We start from the raw sequence: 23,599 nt of genomic DNA on the forward strand, positions 1-23,599 counted from the left end.
CCCCTAGATTTTTTGGGGGTGCCAAACTTTTACTTTTGAAGTAGCATATCATATCCTATTAATCAACAAAGTATTCACCATAGCAATGGATTTTATTTTAAAATGGATCATCAATGGGATTGTTTTTTATTCAGGGTCATCTACCATGGGACATTGAATGCAGATGCTCCCAAGATAGTTCCAGTTCAAGCCAGAACTTTTTCTGAGCGAATGATCACATTGTTTTGACTCTAGAAATGACCATATTTTATCTTTTTAGAAGTTTTAACGTCTCCACCCCTGAAAATGCATGCATAAGAAATTAGGAAAGGCGCCAGAACACTCTTCCTTTGTGAATCTCGACAAAAGATACATATGGTATGTATGAATTCAAGTTTATATACCTTTTATAGTATCATATTTCAGAAATTTAAATGGAGCTGTTATTTTAAAGAATAGAACACCCATAGCTTAATTTGTCCCCCTTTTTACACCCCCACCCTCCCCCGTTGATTACCACCTTTGTATATCTGTGATGATTGTCGGTAGGGCTTCATAAAGCTTAATTTGTTTATTGGGTCTGAGCAGCAGGTCCTCAGCAGCAGGTCATTTTATTGGGAGATGATGGCTCTTGTTCATGAGATCATGCTGTTAACTATTAACCAATTGAGTATACAGTGTTTGAAATGGCCCAGTGTTTGTTTGTGGAAGAGGAAAAATAGTATCTGGTCAAACTGTTTAGTTTTAGGAAGTTTTTAAAAATCAACTCTGCATGCAGTCAAAATAAATAAGTTACTAAGAGCCTCCACACTCCCTTGACTAACAGGAAAATTGACACCGAAATATCATCCTTTGATGAAGTAAGTGGAAACTGTTTATATTAAGTTACTTAGAGGGGTTAATGATTTCATATAACCAAATCCATCCGTATAGGATTAATTGCATAAGACAATATAAAGTAGCAATGATGATACATGTACATGTAATTGGAAGTTATTCATCAAAATCAGCTTAATCTTACAAAAGCCACCCCTATAAGTATAGGTTCACTACTCACTTAAATCATTAATATATAACTGATGATAAGGATTTGTGTCAGTCTAGTTTACCATCTATATATATCTATTTTTATTTTCCCTCTCTCCAAATTTTTACACCAATTGATAGCTACATGCAAATATAATTTCTGCTTTTTGGGGGTGCATGTATTCATAAAGTAACTGAATGGACACCAAACTTTTATTTACTGTTATTCAGTGAGTTGAATTTTAGACATGCATCAGATCTGCATGACATTCTTGCTACAATTCCGACAGAGAATGAGGTATCAACTGACGACCTATAATCAATTAAATTGTCATTGTTTAAGTATGATCCTACTTGTATTTCTATATATATATATATATCCCGATGGCAATGTACACGAAGGAATGTTGGGGGTTTTTTTCCAGTTATTTGTTGTGATGGTACTGTATAACTGTTCTTGATGTGAATGCTGAAAGTTGCAAATCTTACTCAATTGCTGATGTTTTGACAAGTTTGTCTATAATTAAGAAGATACAGAAACTCACTCTTTGTAATTATTTTCAAGCAACTCAAGGAACTGGTAGACAAGTGACAGAAGATCAGGCAAAAAGAGAGTAAAAACAGCCAAGTGAATTCACAAATTTTAAAATAATAAGGTTAAAGAATGGATACAATTGAAATGTAACAGCTATGGGGTAATGCCAAAACAATTTTATTTGAGAAAAGGTCATAAACCCTCCCTAAGGGGGGTGCGTGATGACAGATTTAATTAGGAGGCTGATAAGTGCAGGGTTTACACATCTCTGTGTTTGATAACAGCAGGAATTTTCAAGAATATAATGAGCAAGTCTGTTGAAAAACTTCAAAATGAAAACCTGCTAGGAGGTTACATATGTATAAAAAAGGAAAAAAAATGCAATTGTTTTCATGGGGGATAACTCCTGAAATTGATTGACGTGCTCATATATTTATCTTTTAGTGTTAGTATATTTAAACCATATAATAGTTCTTTCTAGGGAGGTAATGATAAATATTTTACTTCAAAACAAACATGATTAATAAAAAATAATGCCAATTCTTAGTGTACAATGTTTCTTTAGTAAAAAGATCTGCAATTGTATCATAAAATGACAACAATTTAGATATATCCATTAATGTACAAATAGGTTTAAAAGAAAATTCAAATTTATCAAAATTGATGGAAATGAAACATGAAATAATTGATCTGCTTTGCAAGTTGTCTATGTTTTTCATTTCATAGTAAAGACCATCTTCATACCATTGAAGCAAAGCTTAAAAAATCATCATAATAGTAAATAGCTATTAGCAACACAAGTTACCAAAAAAATCAGGAAAACAACAGCTGTTATCATGATTTGCGTTGAAAAAATGATAATAAGAACAAAGGAATGTAATTATACAGCTATATTCCAAAAGATACTGACCGAGGTGGTACATGTATGATATCTGAGTGCATAAAGAATATACCGGATAAGTGTTTGTTGATAAGGCTACCGCTGATGATAATCTTTATAGCTATGATGAGGATCTTTAGTTAGGAATTTTAAGAGTATGATGGATGTTTGCTATAGATGGTATCAGCCCCAAACTGCATTAGCATTTTTTATGGAGACTGTGTGGTCAACAAATTAACCACCTTTCGAAAAACCGGGCCCAGATCTATTGTAAAATTTTAGGTATGATTTTCATAGCTGTATTCGTGATTTCATTGTAAAGAAAAATTCGTACCATATCTTTTTCCTACATCATTTTACTGAGTTCTCCAGAATGAGATCAATATAGTCTAAAAATGACCAGACCACACAGCCCTTTTAAATAAATAAGAAAAGAAAGTACATTGTAATATTTACCTAAAGTTTCATGGAATCTGTTGTTCATTGGTAGCCTGGCTAGCTGTTTTTAGCTGGTACAAGAACAAACATGCGGTCTCCCCGTGAGTCAATACCTGTATGTCCAGTCATTGTTAGCTTGGTTACCAGCAATTGGCTTCATTTTATATTCAGTTAGCTATTGGAATCCAATATATGTTTATTATCCAGAGTGCCTATTCCTTCAGGGTTAAAATTTCTGATTAATTAATTGATTCAGAGAAGTACATGACATTGTCTGAAAAACATACAGTATATATAAATTAAAGAGACTGGGTGGTCTACAAATTAGCCATCAGATCCTCCTTAAATTTTTAGATATGATGTATTTTCCTATAAACTATTATTTGGTAAAGAAAAAGTCCATATATTTTTCACGTTTTGATTTTTGGCATTTCCTATATTCTTGTACAGAGCTCTCTTTTTAAAGGAGATCATTACAGTAAAAAAAATGGACACAGCCACCACGCCCTCTTAATTAAGTGTTAATTCTGCATGGAATTAGGACTATTACTGAACACTAACTGCCAGTATATCAATTAAGGCGTCTTGATGAGGTAAAATTTGACACAAAGTAGTTTCATGATGGTAACTATAAATAATTTTGTGCTTTAATGTAGTTAATGTAGTTGCTCTATTTTACAAATAAAGTCAAATTACAATATAGTTGAATTATGGAAGTCCCAGTGATCAAGCATTTTTGAAATTTTTACTCAAGTTAATCCAAAGGCTACACAGAAGTGAAAAAAAATTAAATATTTAACACATATTTAGTCATTAAAGTTTTAATTACCCTGGGAAAAATTAAAAGGTGTTGGATCCAGATTTACTCAATTTTGGTGAGTAAAACTTGTCACAATTAAGGATTTAATAGGTATGACACCCAAGCTGTCCTGAGTGATATAATTAAAACAGATTAAAACTTCAGCATGTAGCTGTCACTTTCAGTCATGTTTCAAAGGTAGAGAATGGTAGGTTGTATTAGGAACAATTAATATATAAATTGATTGCTAAGGCGAAGTAACAAATTTTTTTGTCATATGTTTAAAAACAGAAATTAGTACCTGCAAAACTGTTTATTCTTTTGGTAAAGTAATGATATATGTAAAAAAAAAAAAAAAAAAAAAAAAAAAAAATATATAAAATGTGTATTTACTATCATATGCCCACTGGTCAGTTGTAAAACTCATAGTAGTATTTATAAGTGGAAGAGTCTATTCAGCTTAAGAAATGGAATGCTCCATATCAGATATCTTCACATTCCTCACTCAGTAAGTGGGTTTGACTGGGTCAATCAAAGTCGGGCTCATCTAAGCATGGTTTTTGTGAGAACTTATCCAGAGAAAGGATCAGAAAGACTATATATGCAGTGACAATGTTGTATTACTTGGACACTTAGCAGAGGAATTAACTGCTGCTGTGAAATTGGAACAGATGTAAAAATATTTAACCTGTAAAAGGGACTTCCTCTGGGAGACTGGAATGAATTGTTATAGTTCTCCCGCCAAGAGTACTAAAAATATGCACCCTCGAAACAGATACTGGCAAAATTATGAAATGCCAGGTAAGAATTAATTTGATCGGTAATTATAATTATAAGAATTCTCAAAAAAAGTTTGTGCATGAAAAACTTTCTGCATTTTTGTCTGTTTTAAAAGAGTTAAAAGGTACATACATGTATATACTGTATGCCTGTTCAAGGCATCATACATTCTAAAATTGATTCCTTCTAAATATCATAGGATTCAGTTGCATTGGCAGTAACATATATATTAATATGCAAAATTCTTAAAAAATCATTGTTGAATTGACCCAACTGAATACTTTGTCAATCTCTGTCTTCTTGAATCTTCAATTAGGTCAGTTTTAAAACTTGAATTCCTATAAGACAGGTGTGAGATTTGATTGATATATAGCTATGGTTACCTGATAAAAAGATTTAATTTTCCTTTATGTGATGGCTTATTGTTACACCAAGGTACTCTGGCAGATGTGCACATTACCATACAGCTGCTCAAGATTTTTTTTTAAAGATTTTCTGCAAAGATAATGCTTTTTGTATAAACTTTTTGCAATGGTTTTCATTTACAACTACTGGTATATCAAAGTTTTACACATGTGCTTGCTTAAGCAGTAAAATTCCCTGAATTATTAGGTAATTCTCCTTTCTTATGAAAAATAATTCAAAAAATTCTAAAAATTTTGTAAGGCATTTACAAAATCCATTAGTATTTTTTTTATATATATAGGCTGTTACAATTATATGGAACTTTTGATCATGTTGGATCAAAGAAAACCCCTCAATTCAGAAAAGATGTGAAAAATAAGATATGTGACAGGCCTGGAATTATATTTTTTCTTTGCGGTTGTTTAAGTGATGTACATGTACTGTGGAAGGAGAGTTGAACAGGTCTACCCCAAAAACAGCCTTTGTGTTTGATAATCAAACTTGAATGTAGGAGATACCATCAGCAAACAAAAGTTTGAAGTATTTGTATTATCATATGTCAGCAGGAAAGAGGGATTATGTGTCAGGTTGCTCAAGGAGGGAGGTTTAATGTGTAGTTTAATGGAGCCTCATCCATGGGTACAAGTTTGCATACTTTGAATTAGTACTCTGTAGTTCATATATCTTTATTACCTAGCTGACAAAAACCGGTAGATAAACAGTGCAATTGGAAATTCCCCTCCCTTTGTTTTCCTTGCCAAAGCTTTTGATATATTTCCATTTTAACACCTATCATTATTTTTGGCATCTGAAAAGCTTTTAAGGTTTGGATGGGTTATGTTCACATTTACAGTGATCATCTTACCTTTCTCTAGAATTTCAGAACTGTTCATTGCCAATTATTTACAGGCCTACAGCCAGAGTAGATGTAATTATCAATGTCTAGCTGGGATGACTTGCCCATTTTGTGTTTCATGATTTTTAAAACTTTGTGAAAGAAAAATTAATACCCATGAAATCTTGAAAAAAATGTAGCTACCAAAATTGTTCTGGTTTCACTGTGGTGAGAACACTTTATTGGTTGACTGAACTCGAATAACTTTTGTGACGTAGTTCATGTAGTAATGAATATATCATTTCAAAGCTCTAAAAACGGCAATAGGTAGCGCACAACTATATGCAATTATTGTAGATAAAAGTTAATTTATTAACTATGTATTATCCATTTGAAATAAAATGAACTTGAGCATTATCAATCAATGATTTTGTCATGACCTTAAACTTGTACCTGTACATTGATCATAATTATATAGAGTTGAAGTACCTGTTTATCTATTAAATGTGCATATCTAGAGGTGGGGTCCAGGCCCCCCCCCCCCCCCACCAAGAATTTTAATATTTGTTTAAATTCACATAGTAAAATTGCCAAACATATGCCTCAATTTGCCCTGGAAAACACAATTGATTAACCCTTAACCACCCCCACCCCTTGAAAATTGTTTTGGATTCGACCATGTAGTACTGTAAGCAGACGCACTTATAACATGTAAGGAATAGACAATGCACCTTCTAGCTGAAAAATTAAAAGGCCTCAGTGTAGGAGTAGGGGTGGGGGTTGCAGGGCTAGTTTAACATTTATGGTAAAATCCTCTTTTTTAAGTTGTTGAATTATGTGAAATGAACTGTGAGCATTATTAGAATTATTATAACTCTGCATGAAGACAGGGATGATTTAAGTATGCATAAAACATAAACCGAAAACCAGTATTCAACTAGCCCAAATGGTCATTTTTCATATAGTAGTGTGAAATTGAAGTGCAAAAGACCAAGTCATCACTCTAAATATGTATCGGTAAGATGTTATAGATTTCTAAGTACTCCTAGCAGCTTTGAGTTGACATGAAACAAAAATGTGGATTATTTTGTCTGACCATAAAGTCTGTCTTGCTTGACCGCTATACATAAACTAGCTAGGTCAATAGGTATCGCTGTACAGTTAGCATGGTGATGTGGTCTCTAATTTTAGATTGGTATTTCCAATCTATTTTTCAGCAAATGTTACATTTATATAAGACATCATTAAACTGTTATCATCAGGTAATGCAAGTCAATGATTTATAAACTGTATTAGTAATATAAATATTGTATAGCATATTAGTATTATAGTGACTTGGGAGATTTTTTTACACTGCAGCAATGGGTGAGGCTGTGAGGGGGAGGGGGCTCCCTATTTGCTAAATATACCGGCTGATACTATAGCCTGATTTGGATAGAAATATGCATTGGACATCAGGACATCACATATTAGTTATCAACAGATTTTTCTCATCTCTAATGAAGAACTCAAACTTTTTACTGCAAGCAACTTCAAAGATGTAAATCCAACAAGTTTTTATCAGCATGGTAGCAGTGATATATTGTACATTAACATTTGTAAAAAAAAAAAAAAAGAAAAAAAAAAGGATTGCTTGAATATTTATTAACTTCGCCCTTTTAATCATTGACAAAAATAATTATTGAATTGATTAATATTGTTCTTTAGTTGTTAACAAGGAATAAGTTATCCAATTAAACATTTTCTTTTCATTCATTGCTCTATTACAATATTGTATTATTTTGTATTTCCAACATTTCAAATCAGAACGTTCTATTGCTCTCGAAAAATGCGCTTTGGTCTTGGAACAAAATTCATTTACACAGTCATAACAGGCCCCATCGTCACCAAGTTTCCTCAAGTCATTACTCAGCCTCAAGTTTGAGTGTTGACCTCAAATTTATGTTCTTTTCCTTGAAGGATTTGAGTTAGTACTGAGTTGAATGATTTGAAAATTTTGGTGACCATGTGACCTGAGTTGATAACCATCAACTTGTAAAAATTTTATTGCCTTGTCATGTACCCCGGTATATACTTTTCAATGAGATGGCCACCCAACCTCCTTAAATTGTAATATCATAAGACTTTCAATTTACTGATATGTTTGAGATACTGTAAAGGCAAATTGGCCTCTTGTAACAATGAACACCTATAGATCTCAATACATAATATCTAACACACATATTACATAAGACTACTACGGTATGTCACAAATGGCTGCAAGGCTCGCACAATAACACAGGAGAGATAAAAACTCTACAAGCATGTCTGTATTTTGTTAATAATAAGTACCAGGTACTGAAAGAATGTATTCATGATGAATGGTACATACCTTTTTCCATATTACACCCTGTATCAGCCATCTTCGCTAGCCAAGTGTGACAATCCACTCTGCTACTCAGAGTAGCAGAGTGGATCGTCACCCTTGGCTAGCGAAGATGTGTATCAGTCCAAAACACCACTATCAGCCCTTATAATTCGCCCTTTGGGCTGATAGAGGATATGATATGAAAACAGATGTGTTATATTTACAAGATAGTGATTGATAACAAATCAAACATTTCTTTTTGAAGATCAAAAGTAGCTAAATAATCAGTTACTATAGTAGTTTGTTATTTATTATAACAACAAGAGTAATTACATTCATATCGAAAATTTTCACTGAGAATATATATTAAATAGGAAACGAAAGGTTTATTCAGTTTTTTAAGGCAAGCAGAAAGTCCTGTTAAAATTAGGATTGGAAGATAACTGAAATCTTTTTATTTTCATTCTTCTTGGTATTTCTGGTACTCAAAAATGGTCACTTTAGATTCATGCATTGATGTGTTCATAAAGAGAGGATTACAGATCGTTTCATCATATTTGGCTCCAGATTAGATCTGATTTGATTTATTCATTCATCGTGAGCAATTCAAAACACTTAGGATGTCATTTGGGTACTGATATGTTTACCCGTTCTCTTGTTTTATGCTTTGCAAAAGGATTGTATTGTACTGTACCCAGGCTAAAGATTGGTTTTGCTTCACAGCTTATGAATGGAAGATTTCATGCACATTTGACCTTCTTTCATTCAAGAGAGTTGTCATTTCAGACAATTTTTTATACATTCTTATTTCTTGTTGATTGGAATATATATTGACCCTAATATTATTCAAGGTTGTGTATTTGCTGTAAGCTTAGACCATGTGATGGAAAATTTTTAGCTTTCGTTATAATGTTGAGTGGAAAAATAAGGTATTAAATTGTATTCAGTTCTCACGACCGAGCAGTGGAAAATTTTAAACTTTCTGTCAATGACTTGAGTGGAAATGTTAGATAATGTTTATCATGTACGTCTGATCATATGTGATGGAAAATTTTATGCTCTAAGGAAAAATTTTAACATTAGTCATGCATATTCTGTTCCACAAGCCTTCTTACTTTGTATTGATTGGTTGATAAAATTACAGATCATGGAAAACTTCAGCAGAATTTGTCTCAGTTTGGGAATCATGGTTTTAATAAATTTAATACAGTTTTTAATTCTATTGAGCATCACAACTTTTGTTTAAAGAAGATACTGATGGTTGACTTTAGATCATTTCTAAACCTTTATTAACAACCTAATTAAAGGTCCCTAAGGGAGATAATAGGGGAATGGGCCCTCAGTAGGACAACATGGTTCCATAGTAATTTTATGTTTTTTCAAAAATGTTACCCAGTTTATACCAAAGCTTTATGTATGTAGGATGTAAAAGATATCTTTGTTTTTTACAGATGTGAGAAATACGATTGATTTTTGGGAGAAAGATGCAGAAAATGATAATTGCAGAAGAAATCTACAAAGAGGCTACAATTTTCATAAAAATTTAACAGGCAAGAAAATAAGTGAATATTCAGAAATGAATAAACGATTTACCAGAAATGATGAAGATACAGTGCAGAGATCCAAATTTAGTAAAAGATTTAGTGGAATAAGGCCCTTTGATGAATTTGAAGAATCATTTCAAACTGAGGAAAGGATTGCATCTACATCTAATTACAAACCTCCACTTGGAAGAGGCAGAGAAAACTTAAACAGTAGAGGAGGAGGTGTTAGCAACAATTCAAGACAAACCTTCCAGCTGAATTGGAACACCAGATACAAATGGTTCAGAAAACCGCCAGTGAATAGAGAAACTGATGAGGAAAGGGATGATTTTACGGCTTACCTAAGCACAAAACAGAGAGCTGGAAGATTCAGCCAAAATGAACCATATAAAAGGGAATTCAACGAAAATAGTCTCGTAAACACCATCTATGGAAATAGAGACGGAAACAGAAAAAGACATTTCACTAGTCAAGGTATATACCCATACAATTTTAAAAACAGCAGAAGCAACTCTAGAACCCCTGAAAGATATAAATCTAGATCCCGATCACAGAGTCAGTCAAGATATAGAAGATGCAGGGAAAGATCTTCAAGTAGATACTACACCTCAAGGAGTCCTTCAAGTTCTCGCTCTCGCAGTCCATCAAGAAGAGATGGATACAGATCGCCATCTCGAAGAGACCCTAAACCCTATCCTAGAAGTTATGACCGGGGACAAACTCATTCATATGTAAATTCAAGAAGTTATGAACATAAATCGGAATCGTATGGAAGAAAATCTAGAGGCAGTTTTCGTGGAAGAAATTACAGATCAAAAAGTTCATCATATTCCCGATCACGGAGTTCTTCCAGAAATAGCAGATCTTCTAGAGAACATCATAATTCAAACAGAGGCTACCATAGATCAAGAGGTTATTCACGGTCTTACTCCAGAGGCTCATCAAGGGACAGCAGATATAGTTTTAGGTCTAGGTCACCAAGCTCGTCAAGGGATAGGAGATGCAGATCACGCAGTTACAGAAGCAATTCCCGCAGTTACAGAAGCAATTCTCGCAGTTACAGAAGCAGTTCCCGAAGTAGGTCAAGGAGCCGAGAGTACAGGTCAAGGAGTCTTTCTAGGTCAAGATCTCAAAGTGGGTCAAGAAGTCGATACAGATCCAAGAGTTCAGAAACCAGTGGAAGCTACAGGTCAGTAAGTCCCCCTAAAAGGATTGCTGGCAGTCCAAAGAGAAACAGTGATTATGATTCACAGAGTTATTTAGAGATGCAGTGGAATGATGAAACTATCCGATCAAGAAACCGGTCACCAAGCTATTCATCTGAAGAAAATCGTAGGCTACGAAGAAGAGACTCTGTTGACAGTTTGTCTAGTATTACGTCAACAGAATCCAACTCTTCCTCATCAAGCAGCAGAAGTAGGAGCTCAGAGAGAATTGCAAACCGAAAGTCTGGTGAAAGAGATAGAAAAATTACCCCTCCACCTTCTAAAAACCCCAAAAAGTGTGATAAGATGTCTGGAAACCTTCGAAATCCAAGCAGAAATGAGGCAATTGTTAAGAGACAGTTTGAAAGATATGAAGAAGAAAATAAAGAAAAAATGCTAGCAAGTGTAGATGACCTTCTAGGAAAACTTGTTGGAAGTGTCACAGAACACAGTCATTTTGAGCTTTTAGATGAACCATTTATTCCTCAAGATACCACTTCAAGGGAACATGAGTGCAAAGCACAGGAAACTGAATACAGAACAATCCAAGTGAAACCGAAATCCCCTAAAAAACCTCAACAGATGTCTGACAAATCATCCACTCATGAAGGAAGCAGTCAAAGCTCATCAAAAACTCAAGAAAACTTAAGGATTTCAGTGACATCAAATGAGAAAAGAAATGTGATATGTGAAAAAGAAACAGAGAAGAAAGAAACTTGTAGTGCAAGAAAGCGTAAACATCCATCCAAAGATGTAAACAATAGCAATACCGGCATACAAGACCTTAGTCCAAGTGTGAAAAAGTGCAAGAGAAACATTTCTCATCTCATGGCTGAGCAAACGATAGTTGCGGAATCTGGTTTATCAAAACAAGTATACACATCTACAGTATCTTTGAAGAAAACAGAAGATACCGAAGAAAGACAAGATCCAAAGCAAGACAGCAGTGTTCAAGTTGCTCAGAGTAAATCTGCAACTTTAGCACCCAATCTGTTCACTGAAATGTCAAAGGAGCAAAATGCACAGGTTCCAACAAACAAATTAAATGAACAGAATTTTGCTGCACTGGAGATGGAGGCAGAGTTTAAAAGAAATGCAAGCATGCCAAAGACTTTAATCAAGAGTCCAAAAAGAAAAGAAATTGCAAATCAAGAAAGTGTTGAACAATCAATTGAATTATCTATCAACATCTCCAAGCAACAATTGAATCCTCTAATGTTAAAGACTGTTAGCATCAAAAGTAAATACGAGAAAAATATGAAATCTCCAAACAGTCCTGAGATGCAAACTGAAAAAGTGCAAACAAAGGAAAGTGAAAATACTACTGAAGGTTCTCCAGAAAGTAGTATCAAACCAGTTCGAAAAGACTCTTCAGACTTGGATTTGGCATCATTTGATGAGTTCACCAATTCTGAACAAGACTCTGGTTCTAAATCTAGCAGTGGAACTGAAAATGTGGACTCTCAAGATAGGATTCAACAAAAAGTGATGGAGCCACCAAGTGATTCGACAAATGTAGATGTGATACCAGAGTGTGATGCAGAAAAATCATTGAGTGATACAGAAGAAAGTGTGGACAAATCTCAGAAGGATTTGTCCAGTCAAAATTCATTTGAAGTGGATTATGAGGGCATTGTCAAAACTTCAACACCAATCAGAAATGTATTGGACAATGTTTCCAATAAAAATGCAGTACAGGAATATAGTGGTGAAGTTGTGAAAAAAAATCTTTTTGAGGCGATTTCCAAAGAATCTGGTGGAGAAGACAAAAGTGAAACTCAACAGAAAGAAAATATTGAGCTGATGTCAAAGGAGTCAGCAAAATCAGCTGTGAACCAAACGGATCAAAATCTGAAAGAAAAAAGTCACCAGAAAATATCAAATGAAAAACGTCCAATCAGTGATAAAAATTCACAGGTTGCCAAGAGTTTGAAGGTTAGGAAGGATATCCACACAAATAAAACTGATACTATTCAGAAAAAAATTAGTGCTTCCATTAAACATACAAAAGGAGGGAATTTGAAAGATGCAAAGAGAAATGCTTTAAAGGAGCAACCAAAGCCAAAAATGCAATCAATTACAAAGGATAAAGAAAAGAAAAAGTTGAAGGAGAAAAAAAATATGCAATCATCAGACAGAAAAAAATCAGAGGATGCAAAAAATGTGTCAATGGATATCAAGTTACTCAATAAAAAGACAGACAATAGTAAAGAACAAAAATCGGGAGAATTTAGTGAAGAAAACAATATATCCAGTGATTCAATGCAGAGTACATGTGATGAAACCTTGCCAAAGTTAGTGTCAAGAAAAGACAAAAAACGAGACTCATCAACAACATCAATTGAATCCAGTGATAGAGAAACCTCTATACCGCCAAAGAAGAGCAACAAACATATTACTACAACAGAGGGAATTAATCCTAAACAGAAACCTTACAAACAGAATGATATGTCAAGCAGCAAATCAGGAAAAGAAGATAAACATATGGTGAGAAAACATGTTGGTTCATGTAATTCGAAGGCAGGAACATCAAAAATAGAGAAAATGAGACCCCAAGGTCAGACAGCATCGAAAATCAAGTTGATAGAGCAAGAAGACCTCTTCATGCCTAGTACCCCACTTAAGACAAAACATACAGGTTCCAAGAAAGATAAGGTTAACAAACCCAGTTCTCGAATAAGAACAGATGGACCAAAAAATATGTCTGCAGCCAAAACAACGGTTAAAGGGCCAACAAAAAAAGTTTCAACCACTCTGTCTATAAATGAGAAAGCGAATGTTTGCTCTAAGTCTACATCAGAAGAAATAAGTCAAAGTGAAAACTCAGACTCTGGTCCCAGAAGTACTACTGATGTAAGCAGTTCATCTGAGATGGAAACAGATGGAGTAGTGCCTTTCATTCAAGATTCTAGAGAAAATGGAGAAAATGACGCTATAGTGAAAACAATGTCAGCTGAAAAAGAAGTTGATGGAAATGGTACAAGTGGAGAAGAAATTGATGGTGCTAAAATTTCTCCCAGTGGGGCAAAACGACAAAGTAGGGCTATATCTCAGGAACACTTGAAAGTTCTTGAAAAGAACAAAGAAGTGAGGAACAGAACATGCTTTGAATTAAAACAAGGGCAGATTGGAGGAAGAAAAATGTCTAAATCTGGGAAGATTCAAAAAGTAAAACATAAAGCACATGCTGAAATTCTCCATGGAAATCCTTTAATAAAGCCTGCAACTAAGACTATTCAGGATAAAGATAAAGAGAAGAGAAAAATAATGTTGCATACATCAACCCAGAAAACAAACCAGCCAGGAACAGCTGAGTTTAAAAAGCCAACCTCTGGCATAAAACGTACTGAAACGGACATCATTGCCAAAAACATCTTGCAAAAAGTGCCAGGAAAAATAGAAATATACGATGCAAGTTTCAAGAAAGTAACCTATGACTCCAGTAAAACCACAACCAATGCCCTGGCAAATGAGAGTCTCAAGTCAAGCAATGATATAGATGAAACACAAACAACAACTGATGTCAGCTTGCAAGAATATAGAAATCTGCATGAGGATTTGGAACTGAGCTCTGATGATGAACAACTCTCAATTGATCTGGAAAAATCAAAATCAAAGACTGAAAAGGCTGCTTGTGAAGAAGACAAAGACAATCAAGACAAACAGGAAGAAATCAAAGACATGCTGAACAGATCTAAAATTGAAAAAGGGAAAGTGGGAGAAAAAGGGGAATCAGTCAAAGAGAATAGAGAAAACATTCAACAGAAACAGACTCCAGATGTAAACAGAAATGAAGAACTATCACATGGCAAACAATGTGAAACCACCAAGACAACTTCCAGATCACAAAACCCTGTTGCTGAGCCTAGAGAAAATGAGGCAGGCCAAAGTGAAAGTGATAAGAACAAAGTGAAAAGCACATTAGAAGAAACACCTAAAAAATCTAAAGCAAGTGAACAGAAGATGCTTTTGAGTAATTCTTCAAAAACCTTAATGGATTCAGTACTTATGTCACCAGCAAACCCAACAGCTACAATTCCAGAAGATCAAGTAGATTACAGTGACATTAGAATTATGTACTATGATCATGGTGTACCACAAAGCCCATATATTGCAGAAGAAGATATTGTTAGTGCAAAAACCTTTGGAAAAAACCAAAACCAGGAAGAGGTTATACCAAGCAGCAGACCTGAAACACCAATTTTGAATATCAGTCCACAAAAAGATCAAACCGCAAGAAAAATTTTGCCTGAAGAGGACTTTCCAATGTTGTCAAGTGCAGTTTCACCAGTGGTAGAAAATTTGGCAAGTGCACAAAATGTGAGCAATTCACAAGAAACTGAAGCTTCATCAGACTATGGAACAGATAGTAACAGGGGTACTCCTTTGTCAGTGATATCAGAACCCAGTGAGGAGGTGGAACACCAGAATCCTGTAAATAGAAAAAGAAGTGTTTCTTCAAAAGAGGAAACAGTTTTGTCTGGACCAGAAAAGCCAAATTTGAGTGACATTGATATATTAGAGAAACAGTCTGATAATCCTCATTTGCAAAAGTTTTTATCAGAGTTGAGACAAGAGAGTTCAAATTATCACCAAACTATCTGTTTCACACACCGCAAGTCATTTAAAAATTTGATTACTGCAAATGGAGATGACAATTTGACTGTTGGCTTTCTTGAGCTTCAGAAATTAAAAGAGCCTAAGCTGCAGTGTATCAAATGCAATGTCTGCAAGATGTATTTCGATCCATGTGGGTTTTTGCTACATTTTGATGTCAAGAATGTGGAACTAGATGAAATAAAATGTTTGTTGACTGAGCCAATGAATGCTATGCCTAAAATAGACCCAAATGTACAGAGTATATGGTACAAGTTCATCACCTTGAAAAATGTACTGGTCAATGCAAAACTAAGTTTAAGCAGGTGAGACTTCGAACATTTTTTTAGCCATATATAAAATTGCATTGTGATAAATATTTTAAAGCTAACAGAGAATAAAATATCGATGAATCCATATTTTAATCACTGTATTATTTTTTGTAGTTTGGGTCCTGAAAAGGACCAGTTGAACAGATACAATAAACCATCAGATGCACAGGTAAAGCAAATAAATGACACACTGTCGAAAATAAAAAGTCCTATGTTTGCAAATATTGATGTTGCTAGAAACATTTCAAACAAAACTGATAATTATCATTTTTCCTATTTTAGGGGATTAACCAAACCCAGTCATTAATTAGTCCAGCTATACCCAGCATGATGAGGCCTCCCACAAGCAGCAGAGAACTTGCTCAGACAAACAACAATCAAACATCATCAAGCAATACAGATTCATTGCTATCTTTAATAGGCACAAATTTAGTATTTGTGCAAAGACAGCAAGCAGTTCAAGTAGCTGCTACCTTCACTGCTGCAATGCCAGTCAATGTAATTGCCGTTCAACAGAACCCTAATTTATCCCAGCAGTCACAGAACTTTACGCCTCCGACAAATCCAGCAACGAATGCATCAATGGCAAGTAGACAAGTGGACAGAAGAAGAAAATCTCTTGAAAGCAGTGCTCAAAACTTGAGTATGATGGCAACAGGAGCAAGGAACACAAGATCACTCAGTGATAAGGGAATGGAAAACCAAAACTACATGCAATATAATCAAACAAGGCTTAGGCACCAATCTAGCACACTAAGTGAACGGCAACCAATGAAAAATTCTCAGATGGCTACTACAATTCCTCCTAATTCTTTGTTAAGGGATTACCGAATGGATGGAGTACCTTGTCAGAATAGTCAAATGATTACATCACAGCAAGGGCTACAGCAAGGGCTGGTGAACCCTTGCAGATACCAGACTACGCAACAAATGAACAGTCGTGACCCCTTAAATGCATGTCAGACTGAGGCAAATACCATGAGATCTATGGTTGTACCTCAAACCCAACCACCACCTTATCCTGGTACTTCTGTTAATCACCAGTCCAGCAGGTACAATGCTTTACCTAATCACAGTAGACAGAATTGTACGTATCAACAACAACCTGCAGCAAGTCAGGTTCAGCAATCGGCGATGAATCAATCAGCAATGAATCATTCTCAACCACAAATACACAGTAATGTGCATGTAGGTCCTGTTCCACCAGCTCATCAGCAGAATATGCCTGTTAACAGACAAGACTTCCCACCATCTATGATACCATCAGCTCATCAAAATATGTTTGTCAGTAAACAACTATCCTCGATGAATAACCAAGGAACCCTGAATATGCACCCTAGCAGGAGTTCATTAACAGCAAACCCACAGGCTTGCCCACCTTCGACAGTCAATCAGGCCCAGCCTATGTTTCCTGCAGCCTACTCAAACATGTCTGCTAATCAAGCTTCATCTTCTATGATGGCCCATGCCCACCTGCCTTCCACTCAGGCTCCAATATCTGTGATTCCTCCAGCCCACCAAAACATTGGATATCGTAATGGTTCATGTATGGTTCCTCCAGGCCATCACCCAGTATCAACCACTGTTAGGTCCAACCAGTACCAACAACCAACCATGCAGTCAGTGGTTAGTGCTCAAAGCTCTTTGAAATCCAGTCAGCTGCAGCCAACCAGTGGAACGTGTTCACTGCAGCCAAATAGTGGTACTTCTTCACAGCGACTTGGTAATAACCAAATCATACATTCTGTAAGGCCATCAGCAGACTTTCACCAATCGTCCAATGTTCAGACTTGCTCATCTAACCAAACCAGTATAAGCAGACAGCCACACATAGATCAACATCTGATGAATCAAACTGCACCTACAGCACAAACAAGGAGAGGTGAATCTGCTCTACTTTCAAGAGTAATTGCAAGTGAGAGTATCCAACCTAGAACCCAGTTCAGCCATGTGCATATCGCTGATGGGAAAGTGTCAAGTTTCAATCCCAACTCTATAAACTCAAACATCACAAATCCCACCAATTCAAATAGTTCACTTGGCAACCCAAACCAAAGGCTGCAAGATTTGGACAATGTCGATAGACCCAATAGGGATGCGATGGATGTTGTTAGAGGAAATGAAGTAACAAGAGCGGAGACAGAAAGTGCCAACAATGAATCACAGAAGACAAGTGTGAATCTCCAGAGGACGGCTACTGGGGTAGCTCAAACCATTCAGACTCCTGCAGGTAAGATTTCTTAAGGTTCTTACCATACAGCAATTTTCTTTAGTCTTTGTGTTTTGGTTCATCACAGAGTTATTTTTATCATTCCATGTATTTATGTCATTTGGTATTGTTTGGGTTTACAGATGCACAAAGAAAAATGGTTAGTTCTTGTGTGAACATGGTGGCTTCCATTATGTGGATGTATGATGAATTAAAACAGAAGACAGGTATGTGGTTTCTGATTTTTTTTCTGTGAAAAAAATCTTTGTTTTTAGGTCATTTTTGTGCAGTTGTATAAAATATTTCATCAGTAATGATAACAAATAGAAATCTTATCTCAAATTGTAAGGCATACAAGTACATTGTGGACCAAAATTTAACAGTATACGTAATTGCCTTCATAACAGTCTTGATGTGTATCATGGTGAGTTATCTCCCTTGTTACAAGGTTGTGGTACCTTAAATGATATATATTTTTGCATGGGTTAAGAAATTATGTTTTTAATATAGCTGATGTGGTCAGTGCTCAACAAGAATTACAACTGTGGAAGGATGAAATCAAGAGGACAATGGATGAATATCACACAACTGAGGGTAGGTGACTTCAATTTAAGCTAAAATCGATGGCCATGTTGTGAAGAAACATTTATTTGTGATAGATTAACTTTAACATTTCTTGTAGGTGTGATGACTCAGAAAATTCAGGAAGTTTTGTCAAGAATGACAAGTTGAAGAGAGAGAGAAACTGTTTGCTTTCAGATTTTTAGATCTGAGGGTTGACAGAGTAACTGTGTGTTTGGAAGAAATAACTTGTGTTCAACTCATGAAAGTGATACTTGTGTTCAAGGAGATGATTTAGGACTAGTGTTCATTTCATGGAAAATGATGTACATCTACAATGTAAATAGTAGTAGCTGTTATCCTGCCATTAGTTCATTTGTGTATGAGAAAACCTGTTTTAGAATAGACTTAAAATGTACATGTATATATGTATAGCTTGTGCTAGTTTTCATACGTTTATAACCGACAGTGTGTACATATTACTCCCACCACTTTGCAGTGATTTGATAAACAGTGTACTTAAGACATTTAATTAGCTTTCTCGATTCTTACTGATGGATTCTGCTTAATTTTCCATTTGCTTTTCCCTGTTTATAGATACAAGTAGATGCTGTGCTAGTGTCTTGATATCTTGAAAGCTTTCTAATGCACTATCCGTCCTTTTTGCTTAATATCAACTTTACAAGATTGAGAACATTATCATTGTATCATTGTGGCATAATAGTGACGTGTTAAAGGAGAAAGACGAACAATCAATGCATGTATAGATCTCATATCTCCTCATTTTTGCCATGTGTGTACGTTCAATGCAACATACGGGTATGTGAAAAAGAAAATAGAGTTTTTGGGGCAGCCATTTACGAGTAAAACGTTTTTGTTCGGTTTTTTTTTTGGTTTTTTTTGGAACGGATTATTTAGTTCAAAGAATTCCATAGTTTTTGTCTTTAGTTTGGTTTTGTTACAATCAAATCTTTTTCATATGTTTGTATTCTGTAAGCATTTTAGTGCTATCTGTATTTATTATTTTAATCCACATTCTCAAAGCATCAGATTCATACTATTTATTTCAAGACTTTGAAGATAAAATTATTTGAATAAATACAAAAAAACAGTTTGAGAATTCTGGGTTTTATTTGAGAATAACTAATTTGTTTGAAAATGTTTTTAAAAAGTGTTATCGCACGATATCTTCGAACATTTTACAAGTAAATTGAATGTGTGTTGGAAAATTAATTTTTGTTCATTTTTTTATTTCGATCCTTGTAATGATATCCATAGACCATTTGTTATTAAAATCGATGTGTTTTCTTTTTTCAGCAGTAGGCTTAGTCATTATTGAGGTTATTCTGACAAAAATGATAAATATACATGTAGGTCATCAATTTGTTGTGTAGCATTACAGAGATGTGTTCAGTTACTTACGTTCTTGCAAACATGCAGTTGATTGTTGACCGGATTTACATAATTTTTACGTTTATACCATGAAAGTTTTGTTTTTACATTTTTATACCGAGAAATAAATCAAAGAGTTCATAGTTACGGCGTCCTTGTTGTTCATAAACACAGAAAATGGGAGTTCATGGCGAAACGATGGGTCCAGTGGCCAAACGGTCAGTAGATTATTTTGATAACAGTGTGTTAGGAATCACTTCTGACATCGTCGTGCAGTGAAAATATATTACTTTCTGTTTTATGATACATGTATGTTATTCCTTGTCACATGGTTAATTTATTAAACTCTTCTTAATCGGGAGTTTAAAATATAATGTTAAAGAATGTCATTCAATGACATCATCATCAAGGTCATCTGACAAAATTTTATCATCTTAAAAATATAACCTAAGTCGTGTTTTCGAAAGAGAGTAGATGTCCAATATTAGATTCTTAGATACATGTATTTGAAAAAAAAATCTGTTTTGGCTAAATTTCTTTTTCTTTCTAAAAGATAAAATTTGTAAATTGATATGTGTAGACGTGACTGGATGGTCTTGTTCATTTTGCTGGTACTTTGTACATTTATCTCCGAACAGAACAAATATTCATCAGCTTTGGCCGCATGTGTTGTGGGTTGAATCGGTCATCTGGCGGAATGCGGGAATCTGTAGATGGTGCATTTATTTTTGGCTCGAGGTGAGTCAGTGTAATTACGACTCCAGTAATGAGTATAGGCGCATAGATTGTATTTTGATGGAGGTCAAAACACGATCATCTGTAGGTCAGCAGACGTGAATGTACAAGTATACATAGAAGATACAAATCCAATTCCTAGAATAAGTAGATCGAGGTCAGGGTGCCAAAATGTCAAAACGATATGCGGGGGCGGCAAGATTTCTCCCGCAGTCAACAGGAAGTCGGTCTTTTGCCTTCTTGTTCCTACAGATGTGCTTGTTTGGTGATTTTGTGATTGTGCAGCACATCGTGATTGGTTAATGAATTTTTAAAAAGTTGATCGGAAATCTGTCATTTGCCTCCTTATTTTTACAGATAGGGTAACGGAACACGTCTTTATCCTAGGAGAAAATTTCAAATATAACGTGTTAGTCTGGCATGCGCACACAAACTTCTGTCGCTCCCCACACAGTTTAGATTCTTGAAAAGCGACCTCTGGATTTGTATATATGTCTAGCTGTGATAGAACCCAAGGTTGTTCCCAAATCCCTCAGCGACCGTGTCACTCCCGGGGATTCGATACAAATTGGTCTGCTGTGAATAAAACATAATGTATGGGACGGGTTGGTTATAAAAAAGACATAAAGAAGCCATGTCCCAGTAAATAGGTAATTCAAGCAATAGCAGCTTCTCGGGCACTTGTAGACAACACCTGTCTTTTTTAAACGGAGAACCCTGTAAAAGATATAGGAAAATTAAAAGAAATTTAAATTAAAACATTTGTATTCTAAAGATATATCTGATGGATTATTTTCTGACGTAAAAAATTGTATAAATTGCAATGTGATATGAAAAATATTAAATAAAAAAATAATCATCTTACTTACATGTATATGTTAATGGTTTAGACAATACACATCCAAAACTAGAGCGCCTTTCCGAAATTCGACCAATCCCTATTTAAAGTTTTTATTTAAAAAAATAATAAGTCAATAAAGTTTCGACCACATATCAGAATGATGCCACAAAAAAGCTGATGTTAGATTAAACCGTCATTAATGCGAGCAACGCTGTGTTTCTAACACTCACTAGACACAAATAAAAAAGATATTGTACAGCAAAAATTTCATTAACAGTAATTTCATAGGTAGTAAATGACAATAAATTGAATAACGTGCAGCTTACATGTAATTTACTGGTATGTAGTTTACCACGATGTGAAATTTAAGTCCATGGGGTAAAACTTTTTCTCTAGATAGTGTCCAAAAATCGTTTAATTGCTACCTTCGGTTTCACTGCTTATGGTCATGTCACATGCAGTGTACTCGTATATATTTGTTTTGGATCCGATATGAAACGACCAAGGTAAATTTCTATAAGAGTTACCAAAATCCCCAAACTTTATCCTAAGGAAAACTATGCATTTTTTTTGGCAGCTGAGATATGCGTTATTCATTATTGGGGGTTTTAAGTACATGTATGTTGGTATGGGACACCTCCTTATTGTGACCTACATCAAATCGAAATAAACAATAAAATCAAGCATAATTTAACTAAAGTTTTCTTTTTCGAAATTGTTACCAATAGCGTAGCGCATATGGGTTAGAACGTTACTACGAAACTGTAAATCCTGAGTTCGAATCCCGCTAGGGCTTTTAAACTTTTTACAATGTACCTTGTCCAAAAAGTTTTAAAAGATATTTTTGGTCAAATATTGTAAAATTTTAAAATTGTGAAAGTATTTTGATTATAATGTACTTTTATCCACATTAGTATCTACATGTGCCCCATACTCTCTCAAGGGGCGAGTTTCTTTTTAAAAAAACCCTATTAATTTCATAAACTATGATATTCTACCTTTCGTTTGATTTAAACTTAATGTTCGGTATTGTCACAAAAAAAGATTAAGTCACATGGTGCGTAGAACCCATAGCCCTTAACCTAGATTGACCCCAACCCCACTCACCTATCCACCAAAAAATAAATCCACAAAAATGAGAAAAATATGAATATATTTAATTTTGGTATTCGATGGAAATTAATACGACTACAATATTTACTTTGATGCGCGTCATCAAAATCAGGCTAATTTTTTTTTTCAAACACAAAATTTGTGTTAACAGTTTAAAGCCATACTGTACGTGACAGCCAATACGTACCTGACAGAGATTTACACAATTAAAGGACGAAAACAAATTACAGGATAAGTAAATAAACAGCTCTTTTAGATCTTCATCAAGACAAAACGTTTTTATCCACCGTAGTAAAAGAACAACCCCCCATCACTTAGAAAAAAATAAATAGAAGCACGACTTCCTATATAAAACCTTAATTGGCATAAGGGTTTCATTTTCGTGTATTGATGTTTGGAACGTGAATCTTTTCAGTAAACTTAAAACAATTTTGTTTTGGCGTTCAAATACAATGCTACGATTGCAGATAATGTGAGAAGACAAGATATATTTCTCTTATTACTTGTGTTTCGGATTACGGATGGAACTGTATGTGTTGTTGATTAAGATTAATAGCTAATTCTTTTTTTTTTTCTCAATGAAAATTCATTTTTAAGCTTGTAAAAAATACTGTTCTTTTTTTAAGTGTATTTTAAAAAAAACATTTTTCACTATATTGGGGGTATTAGAATCTTGCAATCTATGATGTTAAATATAGGAATTATTATTCTATTGTATTTTGAAATTTTTGGTATACTCGGAAAATCGAAAACTTTAACAGGCTTATCAAAATATATAACGTTTTCAACAATAAATTCACAAATCCACGTAATATAAAATAGCATCTGTCTCTAGACTGAAGTTGATAAATAAAATACTAACATGATTTTACACTTTACTTCCACATGTTTTAGAAATTTTTTTTTGGTCTGAAACTTTCCCTAAAAGTCCACTGACTCATTAGAAATTAATCCAGGAAGAAACATCATTAATTGTCACTCATTTCGCTCCATTGCTGATTGGTTTAGATGGATTTCTTATCTGCTCATTCTATGGTTACCAGGGTA

The 23,599-nt window shown here is 34.6% G+C and overlaps 1 protein-coding gene across 2 annotated transcripts; it reads left to right on the forward strand.

The window, feature by feature from the left end:
- Positions 1-245: 245 nt before the first annotated feature.
- Positions 246-18,655, forward strand: LOC128167783 (uncharacterized). 2 transcript variants are annotated; one of them, XM_052833697.1, is made up of 7 exons: positions 246-357; positions 9,476-15,695; positions 15,816-15,870; positions 15,984-17,931; positions 18,054-18,137; positions 18,421-18,504; positions 18,593-18,655. In XM_052833697.1, the coding sequence occupies exons 2-7, from the start codon at positions 9,601-9,603 to the stop codon at positions 18,640-18,642; spliced, it is 8,316 nt and encodes a 2,771-aa protein (XP_052689657.1). In that variant the 5' UTR covers positions 246-357; positions 9,476-9,600; the 3' UTR covers positions 18,643-18,655. The 2 variants fall into 2 exon arrangements, with proteins under 2 accessions (XP_052689657.1, XP_052689656.1); XM_052833696.1 differs by lacking the exon at positions 246-357 and adding an exon at positions 4,055-4,458.
- The last annotated feature ends 4,944 nt before the right edge of the window (positions 18,656-23,599 follow it).

The sequence above is a fragment of the Crassostrea angulata genome, chromosome 10 (genome assembly GCF_025612915.1).
Source record: "Crassostrea angulata isolate pt1a10 chromosome 10, ASM2561291v2, whole genome shotgun sequence".
Taxonomy (NCBI): domain Eukaryota; kingdom Metazoa; phylum Mollusca; class Bivalvia; order Ostreida; family Ostreidae; genus Magallana; species Magallana angulata.

What these genes read in the sequence shown, in the direction of transcription:
- LOC128167783 (XM_052833696.1), top strand. Translation starts at nt 4,377, where the DNA reads ATGAATTGTTATAGTTCTCCCGCCAAGAGTACTAAAAATATGCACCCT. An exon ending in GCAAAACTAAGTTTAAGCAG is followed by an intron (nt 15,696 to 15,815) that starts GTGAGACTTCGA and finishes TATTTTTTGTAG; the next exon opens with TTTGGGTCCTGAAAAGGACC. An exon ending in TGAATTAAAACAGAAGACAG is followed by an intron (nt 18,138 to 18,420) that starts GTATGTGGTTTC and finishes TTTTTAATATAG; the next exon opens with CTGATGTGGTCAGTGCTCAA.